The 20,830-nt window shown below is 35.3% G+C and overlaps 1 protein-coding gene and 3 long non-coding RNA genes across 4 annotated transcripts; 3 read left to right on the top strand and 1 right to left on the bottom strand.

Moving 5' to 3' along the window:
- Positions 1-8,758: 8,758 nt before the first annotated feature.
- On the bottom strand, positions 8,759-12,582 carry LOC113316101. The gene is made up of 6 exons (XM_026564328.1): positions 11,739-12,582; positions 10,908-10,963; positions 10,283-10,392; positions 10,017-10,176; positions 9,796-9,888; positions 8,759-9,394 (listed from the first exon to the last, which is right to left on the bottom strand). Exons 1-6 carry the CDS (start codon positions 12,517-12,519, stop codon positions 9,242-9,244), a joined length of 1,353 nt encoding a protein of 450 aa, XP_026420113.1. The 5' UTR covers positions 12,520-12,582; the 3' UTR covers positions 8,759-9,241.
- Positions 12,583-13,864: 1,282 nt separating this feature from the next.
- Positions 13,865-14,888, top strand: LOC113337029. The gene is made up of 4 exons (XR_003354092.1): positions 13,865-13,929; positions 14,157-14,208; positions 14,663-14,716; positions 14,801-14,888. It is a non-coding gene; the product is annotated as an uncharacterized LOC113337029 (long non-coding RNA).
- Positions 14,889-15,652: 764 nt separating this feature from the next.
- LOC113337025 lies at positions 15,653-16,262 on the top strand. Its single transcript, XR_003354090.1, has 4 exons — positions 15,653-15,704; positions 15,798-15,903; positions 16,008-16,091; positions 16,212-16,262. It is a non-coding gene; the product is annotated as an uncharacterized LOC113337025 (long non-coding RNA).
- Positions 16,263-16,363: 101 nt separating this feature from the next.
- On the top strand, positions 16,364-17,722 carry LOC113337019. Its single transcript, XR_003354088.1, has 3 exons — positions 16,364-16,837; positions 17,294-17,396; positions 17,498-17,722. It is a non-coding gene; the product is annotated as an uncharacterized LOC113337019 (long non-coding RNA).
- Positions 17,723-20,830: the final 3,108 nt, after the last annotated feature.

Here is a 20,830-nt window from a genome sequence, read left to right as displayed (position 1 = left end):
GAAATTTCTTTTCTTCGTCTTCGTCCTATTCTTTCTCCCGTTCTTCCCAACGTATACAGTACCCTTTTTAACCTTGCTAGAGCCGGTTCCACTACGCTCACAAATCATTTCAAACCGATCCCATCGGCTTTGTTGTCCTTTAACTAATACACAATTTATCTTCATCGCGTGTTCCTCAAGCCAATCCAGAACTTCTGGTTTAGTTTTCCATATCTACGTTCATTCCAAAACAAGTAATTTGTAAGAAAAACTTTGGAATATTCCGACAACACTAAAGGTAAACAAAAGGTTCTTACATACCAAATCATTTTGGAAGTGATCCTTGGTATCCTCGTGAATTATGTCTACTGGATCAGGTTGATTTTCCATGGGTCCAAGCACGATCTACAAAGAATATCACAAGGTTAAACACTAGAAAGGGAATATAATAACAAGGTTCGGTGCATTCGATAATCACATTATGTGCCGAACTATAAACATTTACATGTTTCGGTTTATACGATATCCTCAATATGTGCCGAACCACGAACAATATTTTAACCCAAAAATTAACAAATTCATGTTCGGCTCAGACGATAATCAGATTATGTGTCGAACCTTGAACATAAGAGGTTTCGGCTGATACGATATTCTCCATATATGCCGAACCAGTAACAATATTTCAACCCAGAAATTAAAAAATTATGTTCGGCACATACGATTTTGGATATATAAGCCGAATTAGTAATGATTCTATTTCGGGCTATTCAGGATGTTGTTCGGCTTACTATGAAACTTTCATATAAGTCGAACCGGTGTCTAGCAAAAGGGTTGGAATTGGAAATTATAAGTTCGGCGCATGCAGTAAACAGATTCAGTAAGCCGAACCGTTCATCAATTGGTAGATTCGACTCATAGATGTGAGCCGAACCTCAACCTGTTTCGCCGAACCATGATTCAAAAAACCTAACTTTTGATAATTGAGAGCTATAGAAGTGAGATTAAGTATAGGATATAAGTGTACCTGTGTATTAGAAGCATTGGGTTCCTTATCAATGTCTTCATCATCAGGATTTGGCTCATAAAAATCATCATCTTGAGTTTGTGTTTGAGTTTGAGCTTGAGTTTGAGTGGGTGTAAAATCATTCTCATAATCTAAGAAATCATCCATTTCTGGATCATTGTTGTAGTTGATATGTATTTTCCTAGGTTTTTTAGATGAATGATGACCCTCCTCATCCTCCATCGAATCAAGAATTAGAATTTTCTCTTTTTCTCCTTCTCTTTCTCTCCTTCTTAACCAAACCAAAACTTTGATTTTTTTTTCCTCAAATTTTTCATCTAAACAACTCTTATAATTCTGAAAATTATTTTAATCACTAAACAAATTATTTAATCACTAATCAAGATTATTAACACTAATACGTAAAGGGCAGATTTGCCATTAAAATTTTTTTGGGTTAAGGGGTTATCTGATTTTGCTATTTCACAACCTTTTTTGTCTTCATTCAGTATGCCTTGGAAGATTTTGGTATGCCCAAAATTATAGTTCATTCTTTCTTTCTTTTTTTCAATATACAATCTCATGGGTCTTTGGGGAATAATGGAAATATATTCACATGGACTAGTAATAGTCATGGTACAGGTAAAATCAAGTCTAGGCTTGACAGGTCCCTAGTAAATAGTGAATGGTTGCTTTTTTACCCAAATGCTACTCTCTTTCATCTTCCCATTAAGGGTTCAGATCATGCTCCCATTTTGTTAGCTATAAATGCTGATTCTAGGAATTCAGGTAAATGTTGGAAATTCTTTGAGCACTGGTTGAAAAATGAAACTTGTAAAAATGAGATTATGTCTGCTTGGAAAACTAACCTTACAGGTTCTGCAACATATCTTTTATCTGACAAGCTCTCAAATACAAGATGTACTCTATCTAAATGGAGTAAAGCAATTTTTGGTAACACTCAAGCAAAGATTTCTTTACTTCAAGAAGAACTTCTACAACTACAGGCTACTGATGTTTAAGGAAGTAATACAGAAAAAGTTAAAGATTTGGAGATTGAGATTGATAATCTCAATGAAATTCAAGCTAGCTCAAATATGCAAAAATCAAGAGATCATTTCTATAATGATATGGACAGAAACACCAAATATTTTCATATTAGAGTCAATCATAGAAGAGTAAGAAATAAGATAGATTCTTTACTAGCACCAGATGGTTCTTGGTGTCAAGTCAGGAATTCTATGGAGAATGTTTTGATAATCACTTCAAAAAGATCAGCACTACTTTTCATCCAGCTGACTCTGCTCAGTTCCTTCAACATATTCCATCCTGCATCACTGATAAAGATAATGAGAAGCTTATCAAAATTCCAGATGATGTTGAAATATATGAAGCACTTATGGCAATGTAACCATGGACCAGTCCAGGTCCTGATGGATTCCCTCCAGAATTTTACCAAACACAATGGGAGATAGTGAAAGATGATCTCTGCAAGATGGTAAAGGCTTTCTTCAGTTCAGGTTACTTACTTAAAAAAATTAAGAATACTAGAATCACACTCATTCCTAAATGCAGTGCAACTCATAAACCTGAAGACTTCAGACTTATTGCACTTTGCAATACTATCTACAAGATTATATCAAAAATCATAGCTCTCAGACTTAAGAAGCACATGGTCAATATCATATCTCCAATGCAATCAGCATATGTACCTGGAAGGCTTATTTCTGAAAATATTTGTCTTGTTCAAGAACTAGCAAAAGCCATGAAAAAGAAAGGAGGTAGAACTGGCCATTTAGCTCTCAAAATGGACATGTCTAAAGGTTTTGATAGACTTGAATGGGCTTTTCTTGATGGGGTTCTAAAACAGTTTGGATTTTGTGATAAATTCTGTCATCTCATACACCAATGCATCAGCACTACAACTATTGAGATTATGCTTAATGGATCACCTACTGTTTCATTTAATCCTACAAGGGGAATCATGCAAGGAGACCCCCTTTCTCCTTACTTATTCACTCTAGCTATGGAGGATTTTTCTAGACAGCTACATCACCTAGATGTAAGGACCCTCAAACACGTCAACGCTATTAGACCAGTCAAGAGACGATTTATCCGTTAATGGCTCGATTAGCTAATATAGATTTTAGTAAATAGAAATTAATATAACAACGACCTAGATACAAAACTAGTATCACTAGTTAGATCTCGAAAAGTTATGCGAGACGGTTTACTCGAACGTGCCAATCAGATACTAGACGAAGAAGATATCATCGGAATTATTTGAAGAGATTGACCTGAGCCGCCCTTATCATTTTTCTGGGTTCCTTAATCAATTTTGATAGCCTTATCTCAAAAACCAGATCGAAGAGAATATCTATTCTCTTATTTTTCTTTTTTCTCTTTGCTTCTTCTGTTCTGCCTCTCCTTTTCTCTGTCGATCTCAATTCGTGAGAATCGATCTAGTTTTTGGTGAGAGATTCTTAGAAGCTCGATTGTATGTTGATCCGAAGGTGATGGAGACGTTTCTGTGGTTGTTTGAGCTCAGGAGGAGAAGAACCGTCGCAGCTGCAAATTAAATTTAGGGTTTTTCTGGACTCGAATGATGTTCGTTAGAAATTGATAAGATGATTGGGTTGCTGATGAATATAGAACTAAGGGGTTGAGGATGAAATATTGAGACGAAGCCGCTCTGAAGATGAATCAAAAGAAAGGTAAATTAGGGTTTATGTATAATGTTTAATTCATGTGTATTTTGATTGTTAACTGAGTAATTAGTTTTGGGCTTGTTCTCAATTGAAGATTAGTTAGATGTTTTGGTTTTAATTTCAGTTTCTATAGGAAATGGATTTGGAAATTAGGGTTCCTGTTTTTGATTGAAGTATTTGGAGAAACTGAATAGGGGGATGAATTACTCTATAGATGCAATTAGGGGATTCTGAGACTGGATATGGTCTGAATTAAGGATCGTGGATTTTAATTGAACTATTTGTTGAATTATGTTTGAGAAGATGAATTTCAGATGGTAATGAAGATGTTGAATGATTGTTGTGATGTTGGTGGTGGATTAAAATTAGGGTTCTGTGACTCGGGGATGATGAAGTTGGGAGCTGTTGAGTGGGGAAGATGGAGTTGTGGTTGTAGTATAGGTCAAATTGAGATACAGGGGAAGTGAAGTTTCAAATAGAATGAAGTTGATGGTTTGGGCAGTTATGAAGTGAATTGGTGGTGAAGCTTGAAGATGAATTGGATGTTGGCTAGTCAGATAAGATAACAATGGTTGTGGTGTTGGATCTGAACTTAGTGGTGATGATAGTTGTGAATGCTTGGGCTAGAGGAGATAGTTATTGCTATGGAGTGTGCAATTAGTTAATGAACTGCACAGATTGAATTGTGATTGGATACAGATGGTGGCTATGAAGTTAGAACTGAATGGTAACCGTGGAAGAAGATGATGAAGACTGACTATGATCTGTAAAGTTATAGTTGTTGTTAGTAATACAGATATAGAGTTAGTAGGCGGAAATAGTTAAGATAGAATATGGTGGACTGGTGGAGGTAGTTAGGATTATCTTGGATTTGAGTTGAAGATGTTTGTGGATGAGATCATGGTGGTGGATATATCTGAAGTTGTATCTAGAGAGCTGAAGTGAGAGTGGTGTTGTGCAGTTTTGATGGTTAGGATTGTATTGTTTTTGATGTTGCTGATGTTTAGAATAAGAGATGAATGAAGCCTGTATTCGAGTTTTGTTGTGTTGTGTGTTATTGTTTTATGTTGCACAATGATTGTGCATTAGTTTGCTTTGGCGTGAGCATTGGCTCTGGCCTGCACAAAGGATTTAGCCTGGAGCCTTGCTGCTCAGTCAGTCATCATGTAACTGATTCTGTGTGTCTGACTCAGTTAATCTGACTGAGTTGAATCGGTGATTACTCATTGAGTTCCCCTATCTTGACCTGAGCAGACTCAGTTGACCTATTTAGACTTGTCCAATTGACTTTGATCTTTTAACCTAGACTTGACCATGACTTTAGATGTTGACTGTTAATTGACCCTTTGACTGTTATTGACCGTCACTTCACTCAGATGGACCTGGCTTAGTTTAATGGGCTTGTGTAGTGGACTTGGGCTTAATACTAGTATGGGTATCTTAACCTTTAAGATCCGAGATATCCTTTGGTTCCCTCTACAAAGTTGTAGATCTTCTTAAGACTTATCTAATGGACTACATGACCAATCTAATTGAATTAGTAAAGCTTCGATATGCTAAAGTTAGAGAATGAATATGTGAGGATCTATAAATGGGTTTAGAACCATTAGATAGACTTGTTATGAACCTTGTTTGAGCCTTTGGCTAATTTCTTAGATTGCTTGTGTGATTAACAGTTGGTCTATATTAACAACGATCGATCCAAAGGATGAACCAGTGGATCGTGGATCTCGAGGTAGGCATGGCCTGTCATCAATCAGGTGGGAACTCTGTAACCTTCTTGTATCATTGAGCTTTCTTTCTATCTGCGAGTATAATATGTTTTTAATATCAGTATATACAATGTTTGCAATGAATGTAAATATGTGTGTAATATGTGTTGTGTGAATCCCCCGCAAGGAGTGACCGTGTTTCCCCACGGCTTCTTGCTATGTTTTATGTATGCCGGGGAAAGCCGGTTGAATATTACGCACTTTACATTTTTATTAGACCGGGGAAAGCCGGTTAAATATTACGCACTTTACTTTTATATCTTAGTAGACCGGGGAAAGCCGGTTAAAAATTACGCACTTTACTTTTTATATTTATAGTACGTCGGGGTAAGCCGGTCGAATATTACATAATAGGTCGGGGTAAGCCGGTTGAATATTATATATACTATTCTATTTTGGGGAATTCACTCGTGTGCATATTATGTTTGTTTGTCTAACTTTCCGGTCTTGATGGTAATATTATGAATCATGACTTGGGAGGACACTTCATGTGGACGATATTATTATTATTGATTGGGGTTGCTCTCGCGTCGTCTTCTCCAATGAGTTTGGTGAGGTGGAGTAGCACTTACTCCGTGATGCATGACTTAACGAATGTTTATTCTCTTCTTGTTCCTTAAATTGTTATTCTTCGGAACTGTGAGCATGTTAGTGATTACCTGAGAGTTGTATGTTTCCATTAGGCACCTCTTTGGGATGATGTGCTCACTCGTTCACACTTCTGTTTTCAGATAATCAAAAGAGATGGTGCGCACAAAGATATCATTTACGTATAGCTTAAAGCTTTAACGAGTCTAAACATTTGTATATCTTTTATTTTATGATTCTTTCGTTATTCTGTAAGACAACACATTATTATATTCATACCACTTGAGAGATCTTCATTTCGTATAAGGCCAGAGTGTATGAGTTTTGTCTTGGAATTAGCTTATACAGTTTTGGTTCTTGAAATCAATAATCTAGATTTGATGTTTCAATTAGGTTGTGATCCAATTAGCTAAGCAGGTTTAAGAGTTGGGGCGTCACACTGGAAAACACAAGACAATTGACAGGAATGAGAATTTCAAGATCTGCACCTAAGATTAATCATCTATTGTTTGCAGATGACTGTCTGCTATTCTGCAAGGCAAATTTAGTTCAAACAAATAAGTTACTCCAAATCATTGAAGATTTCAGCTCTTGTTCTGGTCAGCTCATTAACTTTCACAAATCTGCAGTCTTTTTCAGCAAAAATACAAGTCTTTCAAGTGCTCAAATTATCAGTGGAATTCTTCAGATTAGGCAGTTAAGTATTAATGAGGAAAAATACTTGGGATTATCATTCTTTGTTGGCAGAAATAAGAGAATCCCTTTCTCTAATCTTTAAGAAAAAATGGAATCCAGACTCTCCAAATGGGTTTCTATTAACATTTCTGAAGCTTGAAGATCTGTTATGATCAAAAATGTTACTAATGCTCTTCCTGTTCATCATATGATAAGTTTCAAACTGCCAGATGCTACTATAAACAGTCTAAATTCTACTCAACAAAAATTTTGGAGGAAGAAGAAAACTAATAAAGGCAAGCCTGCAATCTCATGGAAAAAAGTGAGCAAACCTAAGGAGGAAGGAGGGCTAGGATTTAGGGATATTAAACTCTTTAATAGAGCATTACTTGCTAAATCAGCCTGGAAATTATGCACGGATGATACTTCAATATGTGCACTGTCACTAAAGGCCAGGTATTTCTCAGATGGGAAGGTGTTTAATATCAAGGATAACCCTAATTCAACCTGGTCATGGAGGAGTACAAGTTCTGAGCTTATGTTCATAAAAAAATACAGTTGCTGGAGTGTGGGAAATGGTCAGAAAATCTTGATTTGGAACTACAGGTGGATTTCAGAGTTACCTGAGCCTCCAATTCCAAAACATGGTGTTAATGATTATCAGAACTACTCTTATGTGCACCAGCTTTTTACAGACTCAGGAGGCTGGAATTATTCTCTTATTTTCCACCTTTTTGAAGCTTCAACAGCAAGATTGATTCTTAGACTATCAATTCATCCTCAACATGAAGATAGACTGGTATGGACTCTGGAAAGAAATGGAATGTTTACTGTAAAGTCTGCTTATAGAAGAATGTTTAAAGAGCAAAACAATGGCCAATCCATTGGACCAAGAACGCAGAATTTTTTTAAAAGACTGTGGAAACTACTATTGTTGCCAAGAATAGCTCAGTTTCTCTGGAAATGTCTTCTTGACATTCTGCAAACTAGAGATAAGCTATACTATGTCATACAGGATGGAAACTATGAGTGCCCATTGTGCTCTCAAACTCTGGAGACTTCTTCTCACACAATTTTACACTGCAACACTTCTAGAGCGGTGTGGTTTGCTGTTCTTGGTCTGCACATTCATCATGATGCTGATTTGGTGAACTGGCTTACCAGCTGGTTTGATAAGCTCTCAACTAAACAGATTCAACAAGAAGATATCTGCAAAGTTGCAATAGTAGCCTGGTGTTTATGGACTGCAAGATGCGATATTGCTTTCAAAGGTTCAAAAATCACTCCAGATTCAATAATTCACAGATGCAAGCTGGAGATAGATCTCTTACACAAGAAATCTACAAGTCTAACTACACAAGTCCCTAGACAATGTAGAATAAATCTACACTGGAGTCCTCCCCCTATTGATACTCTCAAAATTAATGTTGATGGCTCTTATAATTATGATAATAAATCTGGTGGCATTGGACTTATAGTGCATGATTTTGCAGGTGCACATAGGAGATCAAAATGCATCTACTTAGAAGCAGCGTGGAGTTCAGATCATGTGGAAAGTAAAGGCCTATGGGAAGCTTTCAAGTTAGCTGAGGAGATGCAACTAGTGAAGGTTCATTTTGAGTTGGATTCACAAACTGTAGCAGATGCAGTTAACAAGGACAGAACTGGAGGATTAGAAATATGCTCTTGGATATCAAAAGAATTTTCTCAAATAATAGTTCATGGCAATGCAAGTATGTACCCAAGGAGAAAAATAAAGTGGCAGACATTAGCAAAATATGCTAGTCTCTTGCCTTAGTAGTGTTTGGTTAATTTCTTGTCCTGAAAATGTTCTAGATCAGATTCAAGAAGATGCAAACTTTGTAATCTCTGAAATTTAATAAATACATTCTTTGCTTCAAAATAAAAATAAAATCTCATGGGTCTTTTGTAATGGATTGGTTTCCTACAATGTTTACTCGGATACAAAATGTTCCTCAATGTTTGAATATCAATCTACACAACCCAATGCAAGAATCAAGCTGGAACTTTTCAACACAAATGTAGTAATTTCATTTTACAAATTGAATGTCAAAGTGAAATGTACACAGAGATGTTGCAGCACTGATCAAAAGATGATTAACTTCTCCTCCTTCCGTCAGAGAGTGAATAAGTAACCTAGACTCCTAAAGTAATTAGCTTCCCTTGAAAAATAGCTTCCCTTGAAAAATAATACGCGCCACTTATTCATGAATCATTGGCAGCATAGCCAAGTTACAGAAAGAAATCAGATTGACAACTATGAATGAACAGATTTTATCTAATTAGTTGTCTGCTAATTAGTCACCTTATGAGTATGTCATGTGAAGTATCAACTCCGATGTCAAAGACTGGGCAGACATTCAGAACAAGATTGCCGCTGTATTTTTCTAATTCTAATTGACAGTAAAGAATTAGTTGCAAGAAATAGCTCAGGAAGTCCAGTTGAAAATCAGGGCTGTGCCTCATTGGTTTCAACCCAACCAGTGGTCATGGCATTAATATTCGACGGGCTTTACCAACCCAAGAGCTTCTGCCGCACTTCTTCGGCTGCCAGCATCACATTTACCCACGAATAGATCAAGTAGAAATTCCCTTTGCTCTCTTCTCAAATGTTTCTCAAGGCCTCGAGCAACCATTTCCATCTCAGGCTGTAACCACAAATTCATCAAAGAGATAATTAATCAGACAATGTAATAAAGATGAGCGCTAGATTAGTAACTATAAGGAGCTAAATTAGCGAACTAGAATCTCTATCTGTATCTCTCTGCTATGTGCCACCTGCCCGACAGATCCAGAGATAAAATTGTGCAACGATATTTAATATATTCTTGACTAACCTTCTTGCTTATCAAGAAAGATAAGAAGATGGAAACTGATAAGTTAACAGTAACTTTGAAATTTGAAACATACCATGGGCAATCCTGAGGTTTTGGACTAAGGCATGAAATTTTAGTTGTGTGATCGGTATGGAGAAAATATTAAAAAAGACGTTTAAAACTTGTTATGAATTTAATCTCAAGCCTCAACATGTGTACAACTGAATACATACCGAGAATTCTTCGGGAGGAAATATTTGGTGAATGAGACAGATTTTTGATATTTCCTCAACTGCTTCCGAATGTTTACCTTGCATTTCTAGTGCCTGCACAGAGAGTAACTCTTATAACTGGTTGGAAGATGCAAGCAGCAACAAAGCTGATGATGTCACTTGAATGTACGTGCGAGCACAAGAAAGCAAAAGGGATTATTACAATAAACATAAAACCTTACCCATGCCTGCAGAAACCAAGAACGGGTCCGTGATGCAACAGAAGCAGATACAATTCTCGCAGCACGTACGGTGTCAAGTCCTAAGTTAAAAGCCATCCCGGCAACAAAATTTTGTGGACTCTCGCCGTCTATTAATATAGCTGCAGAGTCGTAGGTTGATCTGCATCATTTCTAAGCATGTTACAATTTAAGGAGGTAGATTAAACACATTATGTACAATAGATAATACACAGCCACCAATAAAGCGGAATGAAAAGATTATACACCTGCTGCAGGAATTCAGAACTAACTCAACTGATGCACGATAGAAAGAATCACGCGCATTGGTCGTCTCGATGAGAACCTTGGCACCAGAATTTTTACATGTCCGACGAAACTGCTCTCAAACATAGGCAACAAAAAATACTAAACCATTATTGGATGGTTGAAGAATCAAGTGCAGAAGAATAAGAAGCTACAAGTACCAAATACATTTTTCAAAATGCAACTAAGAATAACCTGAATGTTAAGGGGAAAAAACGTAAGGCTGAACACATGCTAGTATGAAGAGAAGTAAGCAATTTTCGACAGAAGAAAGAACAGTAAACGATGTAATCATGTAATATTGAATACATAACAAAAAAGGCTTCCCCAACATTGGTACTCTGTTGCCAAATTTATCATAAGGGGAAAGAAAATCAAAAGATCTCTACTAGACCCATAAAACACGTATGTCAAAGCATTCAGACCCACCTAGTATTAATAACAAGGAAGTTCCAAAATGACTTCAACTTTATGACCTTTAAGGATGATAAATGCAGTAATGACTGAAAAACACATGGCAAAAATATCTAAATCCTTTTTGCACAGACATACTTGCATAAAAATCAAAAAATTCAAAGTAGTACTGACTTGAATAATATCATCTTCGCTAATGTCCTTTCCGCTCATTCTATTATCCATGATTGCTGGAAGTGAAGTTGATAAGTAGTGATTTGAGGGAGAAAACCATGATGTAAAGCATTCATATTGTTTTGTAAACAGGGAATATTCAATTTACCTACAAAAAGCATATGAATAAGCAAACAGTAACGCTACAATGTTATTCGAGCAAACATTTCAACAATATATTTGTGAAAAAATATATTACAATACTTTCATGTGAAGCATCTTTATGTCCAGACTTACAGACACCGCGAAGTCTGAGACTGCACATTTTGAGATTCAATAAAGGTGTTTCCAATTACTTCCCAATGTAGTTTTGACCCAAAGAGAAATCCATAAAACAAAATTAATGGCGAATCCTTTGTGGGTTAAGAGGTAAACACTGTGCTGTTGAAGGTAAGCGCACGTAGCAAAGAACGACAAAAAAGGACCATGTCCACCGCAGCTGCATAATGAGCAGAATTTACATGTCTTTGATGCAATAGTACCCTTCTTGAAAATTAGAATATCTATCTACGTATAACAAGCTTTTGGCTTCGTCTATCACTTCTATGAAAATTAAAAACATCTATCTACATATAGCAAAGCTTTTGGCTTCGCCTATCACTCCTATGAGAGTAATAGTGCTAATAGTGCTAGAAGCAAGCAACACGAGGAAAGCAAGGCCCTAGTGGTACTTGTTTATCACATTTTCCACAATAACAAACCTATCTCTCGCAGTTGCAAATTATAACCAGAACAAAAGTCACTAATAACTTAATTGTAAAAGCAAGAGGTAAATAATTAAACACGGCAAACCTCGCATTACTGTCTCCGCTTCCTTCTGTGACTCCGCGATACTGCTAACGGACACCCCCATTGAAGAAGCTTTCACCTCTGGCCACCATTTTGGCAGCTTTTTCTCCCCATATGATCGTTTAACCATCGGAATGTACCCCTCATCAGCATTCTTCATCCTCATTGTATCTTTAGCAGGTGTAAGAGGATTAACAGAAAACTTAAAATTTTCTCTCTTCTTCTTCCTCTTCCCAACAACCACTTCTTTCCCAGCAAGACTCCTATCTCTCTTAAACAAATTACTACTCTTAAATCCACCACCTCTACCAAACCCTAACAATTCTAAATCCATCAAAACCCTAAACCCAACAAAAATTAAAAACCCCCAAACTAATAAAGTCCCAAAAAATTCAATTGAAGATCTTTTACAAGAAATAATAACTCTATTATCATAATCAATAGTAACTAAAGTTTTCAAATCTTCTACAGCTTCATTCCCTGATGAAACGAAGTTATTAATTTTCCTTTCGGTTTTATTGAAAAATCTATGAATTGATAATCTTGCTCTTTCTTTAATCTCTTCAATGTCAACTATCATTATTAGATTCTTTTCGGGTTTGGTTTTTTTCTTTGAATTCTTCTTATTATTTTGATAGAAATATGAAGAAGTGGGGTTAGAATTTCTAGGGCTTAGAGCAAATATTGGAGGAGATAAAGAGATGGGTTTTGTAAAATGTTGATGATGATAAAGATGTGAAATTGCAGAAGAAGATGAACATTGAAGGAAATTCATGGTATTCATTACTGGGTGAAGGTTCAGAAGGAAGAAGAAGCAGCTTTGCTTGGCTGATGGCTCTGGGGGGAACTGTTGAGGCGAGTGAGGTATAGTGTTATATTTGGCTAACTCGAACCGAGTCAAATGGCACACAGTCCCATTTGTTTTCCCACATGGGCAACGTGAGATTTGGCCTCCCACTTAATAGTGTGTTTGGATATAAATCTTTTTCGGAAGCAAAAGTTAAAAGCAAAACTATTTTGCTTCATAGAAAGTTAATTTTTTACTTTTAGAAGTGATTTTAAAATTCTATATCCAGATAGATTTTTTAATTTTTGATTTCTAGAAGTCAAAAACTATTTTCTAAGTGCATCCAAACGCGCTATTAAAAGTTTTGTTTTTCTAACAGATAAGTAAGAGTTTTGTTTGTTTTAATGGATAAGTGATTTGGTACTGATGAGTTTTAGACTCAGATCATTAGCATCATCACCAGGGACGGACCTACCCCTGGGCTAAAGGGGGCTAAAGCCCGGATGGTCTTTCTAGTCCACAAGCCTAAATTATTTTTTTTGCTCGACCAAGATTTTAGCCCATGCCTTAAAAGAAAATTTATACTTCCTGGATCCGTCCCTGATCATCACTAGATCAATGTAGTCGATCTCGGCTGAAAATTTCGTTTTTGGAGCTGAAGCAAACGAGATGCCCAATATTGCCAGAACGAGATGCCCAATATTGCCAGAACAAAATATGACCCGAAAATTTGCCCGACTCCACCACGATCAAGCCTAGACGAGTCAACCAAGATATGGTCAGTTAGAGAAATTTAATTAAAGTAAATCCCAAAAAGGCTTAAAACTCGATTCTTCATGTTTTCTTCCCGATCTAAGATTCATTCCAAATAGCTGTAAAATCACCTCCGCCATGTCACCTGTGAAGGGGATTGACTCTTGTGACTCTGAGTGCGAAGAGGATATGTGATAATTGATTCTTTGCAGAAATTAATTTTAGTTATACTAAATGCAGAAATTATAAGCTATGTAATTATTTTGCAAATTCTATTAAGGCTACTTTATAAGACAGAAAGGAGACACTAGTGGAATATAGATTTTTAACCACTTCCTAGAATTCACAAAAACTACTGTTACAGGGAAGATGTAGCTATTGGTGCTGTGAGCCACAATTGATTTATTAAAACTTATCTTCCAAACAGTTGTTTTCTTAGAGGGTATTTGAGTAAAAATGCAAAGCTCCTAATAACTTGTATGGACCTGAAAAACGTCCGAGAGAGAAAGCAACTTCTATAATCCTCTCTCTCTTATCTCTATATTTATCTATATCTCGGTCTGCACTTATTCGACTTCTTCGCTTCTCTCTCACCACCTATCTCTCACAAGTTAATCACTCTTCATGTTTAGTCGATTTTTCTCAATCATAACTGTAAGTCGCTTGTAAATCAGTATTAGGGTTTGTTTCCTCTTCTTCTTCAAAGAGATCTATCACAAATGAAATTCTTAGACCTAGTTTTGAGATTTCTTAGAAATCTAAGGTTCTTAAAGAGATTTTTGGGAAAGACTTACATAAGGGTTTTATTTAATTTCTATTTTTGATTCTCAGATTTGGGTTTTAGGGTTTCTTATGCTGATAAGTTGATGTTTTTTTTTTAGTTTGGTTGGCGTTGAAAAGGGTTTTGAATTAACGGCTTAAACAACTTCTAAGGTATACAAACATTATAGCTTCCTCTGATTTCAATTTGTCAAATTAGGGCTCTTAATTTTACATTTTTTTCTTATTTGGAGTTCAAATTCGTAGATTTGGGCATTTTTATTGATTTTAATTGTTTATGTAGTTAGTAGGCATTTAATTTTGATATTGGTTTTCAGTTTTTCTCATCTTTTTCAGTTATGGGTTTTCTTGAATGGATGAAAGTTGTGCTTGAATGGGGATTTCCTGTCATTTTATTTTTATGTTGTTGTCGTGGAGGTACTTCTTGTTAGGTGGTTGTGGGTGTATGGTTTTATGGCCAGTAATGGTAAATGTTTTGTGGTCTGTTTGATGATTTGCTCTCTCTTTTTCTCAAGTTAGCATCTTTTTCCCAAAAGTATTTCTCATTACATCAATTTGTGTTGCTGGATTTTTATTAGCCTGCTAACTTGATGAATTGCGCTTCTAGGCTACGAGAACCACCTGTGGGGGGCGATATGTTTCTTGCATCATTTAATCTAAGGTATAATTACCTTCTATTTTCTTTTGCATTTGATTTGGTACTTGCGAGGTATCCCCTAACATAAAATTATTTTGGATGTTTCAGCATATGCAGAGGTAGTGATGTGTGATCTTGGACTAAGTTCAGAACTGAAGTTTGCATGTAATTCTGCACTAATAAAAGTTGCAGGGTGAGTGACTTAATTGATCCTCCTTTGTTTAGTCTTCAGTTTTAACCGACTTTAATTAGTTGATTGACGTTTGTTAAAATATTTAAGATGAAATCATACTTTTTTTCTAGTTGGAGAACTTGTTAAATTGATGCAGCTGCAATGTACTTGTAAAATGTGCAAACAATTAATCCCTGTGATATAGACTTCATATTTTTCCGATTGTAGTAGTTTACAACGAATGCTTCGAAACGGAAAATGTTACCGCACTTGTTATGATGTAGTGAGATACTAATTAGCAGACGGTGTTTTTCTTAATTTCGTAAACGGTAAGGTGGATTTTGCTTTGTTTACTCATTTGACATCATATAAATAAAGCTAGATTCAAATTGTTTGGCCTCGAAGCTACAAGAGATTCCTTAATGGAAGAATACATAACATTTTGAAGAATAAGAGTTTCGTCTTATTCCTTTTTTCGAATTTAAAAATTTTCTTTTGGTAGGAAATTTTTTTTCGTGAACCCATCATGTGCCAGAATATCCCTAAGATTGTCACTCGTAATGCTTTGGTTTACTTGCGATGTTAGAAATGTGAAGTATCGAGTATTTGGTTTTCATACTTACCCTTAAGGTTATCAGCGGTTTGATAATTCATTAAATGTGTACATATATAGCTCAGACAACCCTTTTCGTAAGCTGCTGGAACTGTTTATTATCTATAAACACATTTCAAGGTGAACAAACTTGTACTGATAACCTTCCTAATAATTTCAGGTGGTAAAAACTCCAAGAGGGAGCAAGGTGAAACATTAACTCGCAAAAAAAAGCTGGTCTCATCAAGGTAAATCAATGTATTTTTGTCTTAAGTGAGCTTATCTACTTGAGTTTTCCTGTGACATAAAAATCATTTGGAAGATTGAAATTTTTTGTGCAGGTTGACAATATACTCTACTTATAGCCACGTAGCTTTAGAACTATGGTTTCATCCCACATATTTTCTATGAGGATGCCGATCCTCTGGATATGCCTATAACATGCAGGTATGGTGTATGATTCACATCTTGTCACCACTATCCTGTTTTGAAGACCTAATAATTTGAATTAAGCAGTGAAGTTTGTAATAATTTGCTTCTAATGTATGTAGGATACTTGGTGCATCCGCCGAAGTTTCTCCAAATCCTAAAGTCTCTCTAAATGAAAAGTAATATATCAGTAATAGACTAAGTGTGTAAGTTCAGTGATAAGCTAAATGCTCATTCTTGTAATTTAGATGTCACTATTATTGTTACTTTAGGATTTGATGGTCTCAGCCTTGTAAGCATTACATTCTCTTGATACTGTTTTACAGGGAGCTAGGAATATGCGAACTTCTTCCAAGGAAACAAATCAAGAGCATCACCAACCATTATCTGTAACAATCCTTGTATCATCCGTTGCACCTTATTTTTCATTATGCCCTGTACCAGTTCTATATGAGTAGCATGTTATAGTTTTCTATTTTGTTGCTGATTAACAGTACAAAGTTTTACTGAAGTAGTCTTTCTTGTCAGTAAGCCTTATCACAACATCTTAGGATGGTTAACCTAACTACAAAATTCTAGGCTTGGTCTACTTCTGAATCTTTGTCCTTCTCTAAGCATATTAAACCTTATTGTTTTATTTGGATATGCTCGACATGTGAATTTTCTGAAAGACTTTGTAGTGGTAAAAAATGCTTACTTCTTGAGGACGTTGACAATAGTACCCATATTTAAATGGATAAAAATAGGTTTATGTGAATCCTCTGTTTTTTTGCATGTCCTTCTAATGGTTTGTAAAGACCAGTCTTTGAATGATTTTACAGTTTATACCCCAGTACTTGGTAAGATAAATTACTGAGATTTCTTTATTGATTTTCAGGTTACAGAAAACAAGCTTTACCAATATATCTTAAGGTTGTCGAAAATTCCTAATCTAATAGCTAGCTCAAGTAAGGTAAATCTCTCCCCAAAAAGTATCCAGTAATAAATATGTATCTTAGTCTTTGTCTTTATGAGTATGAGAATGGAAAAAGTATTCCCTAGTTCATGATTTCAAAGTGATGGCATATACTGGATTATTGGAAATTTGAAATAATGTTGAATCATATTATCTTTAGTACTCCTTGGAATCCAGTACACCCTATCTGTCTCTCACTCTTAATGATGCCATGTTGATAGTGTCGAGCCACGTTGCTTGTTGTTTATTGACATCAATTATGTTAATCAAATATGCTCTCCAGAGTATAAGTTCTGCAGAGTTCATCTAAATGTCAATTTAAATGCATGGGAATAAATTTCTTGGTAAAGAAGCTGATAAAATGTCTTATTTATTATTATTTATTTTTTTTATGAATGTGGTTTTTTAATCTTCTTCTTGGTCGGAAACTAATATAAGTTCTCTTCTTTGTAGGTGAACTCATTGGTGCAGATATTTCTAAATGATCAAACTACTGATGTGTTGTGAAATGTCAACTGATTATCACTCGGAAACACCTCATTTAACAAGTATCCAGGTATTGCAGTTCTATTCTTCATGTGCTTATTTGAGTTTTATTCCTCATCTCTTTTTCATTTTGCGGTTTTTAATTGATATACTCTTGGTTTTTATTTGTAGCTTAAGGCTAGAGTAATGGACATGAATAGAGCTAAGTTTGCTAGGCAGTGAAGTCTTGTTGGTAATAAGCAGCTGCTAACTTGTTGGAAGATTCTGAAGTTGGTTTGTTAAGTTTGTCAAAGGAATATCTACAGGTTGAACTTTCTTTTTGCTTAGTGTTGAAATTTTCAGATTTGGAAGATTGTAAAAGTTTTAATTGAGAACTTATTTTCATACAAATTTAGTTTGAAGTCATTATCAATTCAGTTTTGTAAAATTCAGTTCTGGACTCATTGTTAATCCAATATAGATCTGACCCAGGTTAAGATTCAGCTGAATCAGGTTTAGATTCAGCTGAATCAGATCCTTTTTTTTTGTGAAATATAATCAAACTAAACCACTGTGTCTATCAGAGTTAATTGTTCACTGTGAAAGGAAGTCGTTTTTTTTAAGATTTCAACGTCTGTGAGACACAGTCGTTTCGAGAAAAACCACTCATATATTAGAGCTGATGGACACAGTCGTTTTTAACGATAATACATCTTGTACTGGCAGTGGTTTTAACTTCCATTTTCTACTAGTGTGAAGGAAAATGCAACATAAGCTTTGGGGTCTGATTTCCTTGCCATATGGTGGACAATCTGGAGGAAAAGGAACAATCATTTTTATGGCATTAGGAAATGATGCTGGAATCAACTAGTGCTTGCAGTTAAATGTACTCTTTTTAATTGGGTTAGGTATACTAATTTTTTTTGATGGTTTCTTTCTAAGTATCATAATTTGGGATGTTGTAGTTTCTTTTTTTTTTTTTTGATAGAAGGGATGTTGTAGTTGGCATCAACTAATTTTAGCTAGCTAGCAGTTTGAGGCCTACCATTTTCTTTAGTAAACTAGATGAGAGGGATAAAGAGAGTCTAAAATGGGTGAAAGTATTAAGTTATTCTTACTATTAAAACTTAAAAACTTAAATCAAATCTATCGAATTCCATCCTCTTAGATATTTTCCTATCAACCCATTCCTCTTAGTTAGGTTTTTGATGAATTCATACACCCAAATTTGAAATTTTTCAGAAGTTTTACTTTTCTAAATTTATCCATATTAGCCTATTATGAACAATCGGCTGAAATGTACATATACGTCGGCCGATTGTTTTTGATGTTTTTCGTTGTTGAATAACATCAACCTAGAATCGGTCAATATGGACATTCATATAGACCGATTCTGGTTAAAGAAAATGGCTCATTTTTCTACGTGTTTTATCGGCTACAATCGACCAATATAAACTTCTATATAATCAATCGATTTATAAAACACATCCGCATCCGCCAATTGTTAAAATCATACTTTATATAAATAAATGTTACAATCGGTTGTAAATATAATTCACATCCACCGATTATTTCAATCGGCCTATAGATAAATAATTGTATACTAATTCTTAGTGTTTTTCGTGAATGAGAAATATTAACCCAGAATTGGCTTACAAGGACATGAACATTCACATTCACCGATTCTAGTTTGATGTTCTATAAAAAATAATCAATTCTTTCCATGTCTTGGTGATTAATGAACAACACTAGTTAATTTCATATTTAATTAACACGATCTTTTTACTAACACACAACTGAATTAACCCTAATTAATCATGGTAAATTAGTCTTTAACGAAAATAATTGGATGATGGTTTTTTATTTTACTTCAAAATGTCCCTTTTCATCTTCTAGTGGTAGGCCTCAAATTATCCAGATAATTTTAGCCATGTTTTGTATTTTGTTTTCGTAACTTTTTGGGAATCTTATCCTTTAAATCTAATTTTCTCTTATCTATAAATGTACAAGAATCGATCCGGACCGGCCTGCCTAACCGAAACCGGCTAAACCGAATTTCTTTGAGGAGATAAAATTGAATTTGTTGGAGGGGATGATATTATTTTTCCTGGCATTTTTAGGGGCGACCCCAAAAGAAGTAGGGGCGACCAATAAGAAAAAATAGGGTCACCCAAACGTAAATCTAAGCCACCCTTGTCTCCAATTTTTCGAAATGGCAACTATGCCCTTCCATAATCGGTAGCCATAACAATAATCGGTAGTTTAAATAACAATCCGTAGGATATACAGAATAATTAGCTACCGAATAGTGTGTGGATATTTCGGAAAATATGCCTTTTTATAATCGGTAGCCAAAACAATAATCAGTAGTTTAAACCTTCGCCAAATCATAAAATCCTTTATTTAATGAATTTTGAACCTACCATAATTGGTAGATAGTCTAACTTATATGACTACCGATTATAAGTAGCCCCAGATTCAACCTTCACAAAATTTCATAGGTTTTGAGAGTTTAGAGACAACCATAACCATTAGGTTTATGTTTTGGATTTAGCTATAATCGGAGGATTATAAGTTAACAAAACTTCCGATTATAAATTGTCCCAAAACGAGCTTTTTCATTTAATGAATTTTGAATCAACCATAATCGGTACATAATCTAACTTGTATACCTACCGAATATAAATAGCCCCAGATTCAACCCTTACCAAATTCCATAGGTTTTGCGGGTACAGAGACATCCATAATCATTGGGTTTGTGTCTTGGATTTATCCATAATCGGAAGGTAGTTAGGTTCCCATAGCTTCCGATTATAAGTTGCCCCAAAATGAGATTTTTCTAAAATCCTTCATTTAATGAATTTGAATCTACCATAATCGGTAGATAATCTAACTTGTATATCTCCCGATTATAGGTAGCCCTAGATTCAACCTTTGCTAAAATAGCCGTTGGAGTTTTTTGGAAAAGGAAAAATAGCCGTTGCAGTTTTATGGAAAAAGAAAAATAGTCGTTGGTAGAATTACCTATATAAAGCTACTCATATCTATCAACCCATTTGCACCAAACTCTTTCCTCTCTTCAGTTCTTATTTTGAAAACAAAAACATGGATATTCCTTTTGCCGAAGAAAAAGATTGTACGATTTATAGAACGTACGTTGTGGTAATTACTCATGATAGTAAACACTCGCTCCACAAATCGGAGTCCGAAGAACAATTATGGAACCGTATTTTAATGGTATTTGAGGCGTTAGATGGTAATCGAATTCGAAGATCATCCAATGACATTAAGGGGATAATGAAGGCGATCGATAAGGAGATTTACAAACTTGAAGATGAGGAACGATTTGTTAGGAACGCTTTTTCTTGGTGGACGTATGAAAAAAGAGTAAGTATCTTTGTAACACCAGCTCACATAAACATTAGTTAGTACTAACTTGTTACGCATTCGTAATTTCAGAGAAATCTTGCTGATCGCCGCTATGTGGACCTCTACGGGAAACGTTTTGAACATGAAGGATGTTAC

This window comes from Papaver somniferum, chromosome 1 (genome assembly GCF_003573695.1).
Source record: "Papaver somniferum cultivar HN1 chromosome 1, ASM357369v1, whole genome shotgun sequence".
NCBI classification, from domain to species: domain Eukaryota; kingdom Viridiplantae; phylum Streptophyta; class Magnoliopsida; order Ranunculales; family Papaveraceae; genus Papaver; species Papaver somniferum.
This window is presented reverse-complemented; position numbering and strand designations above follow the sequence as displayed.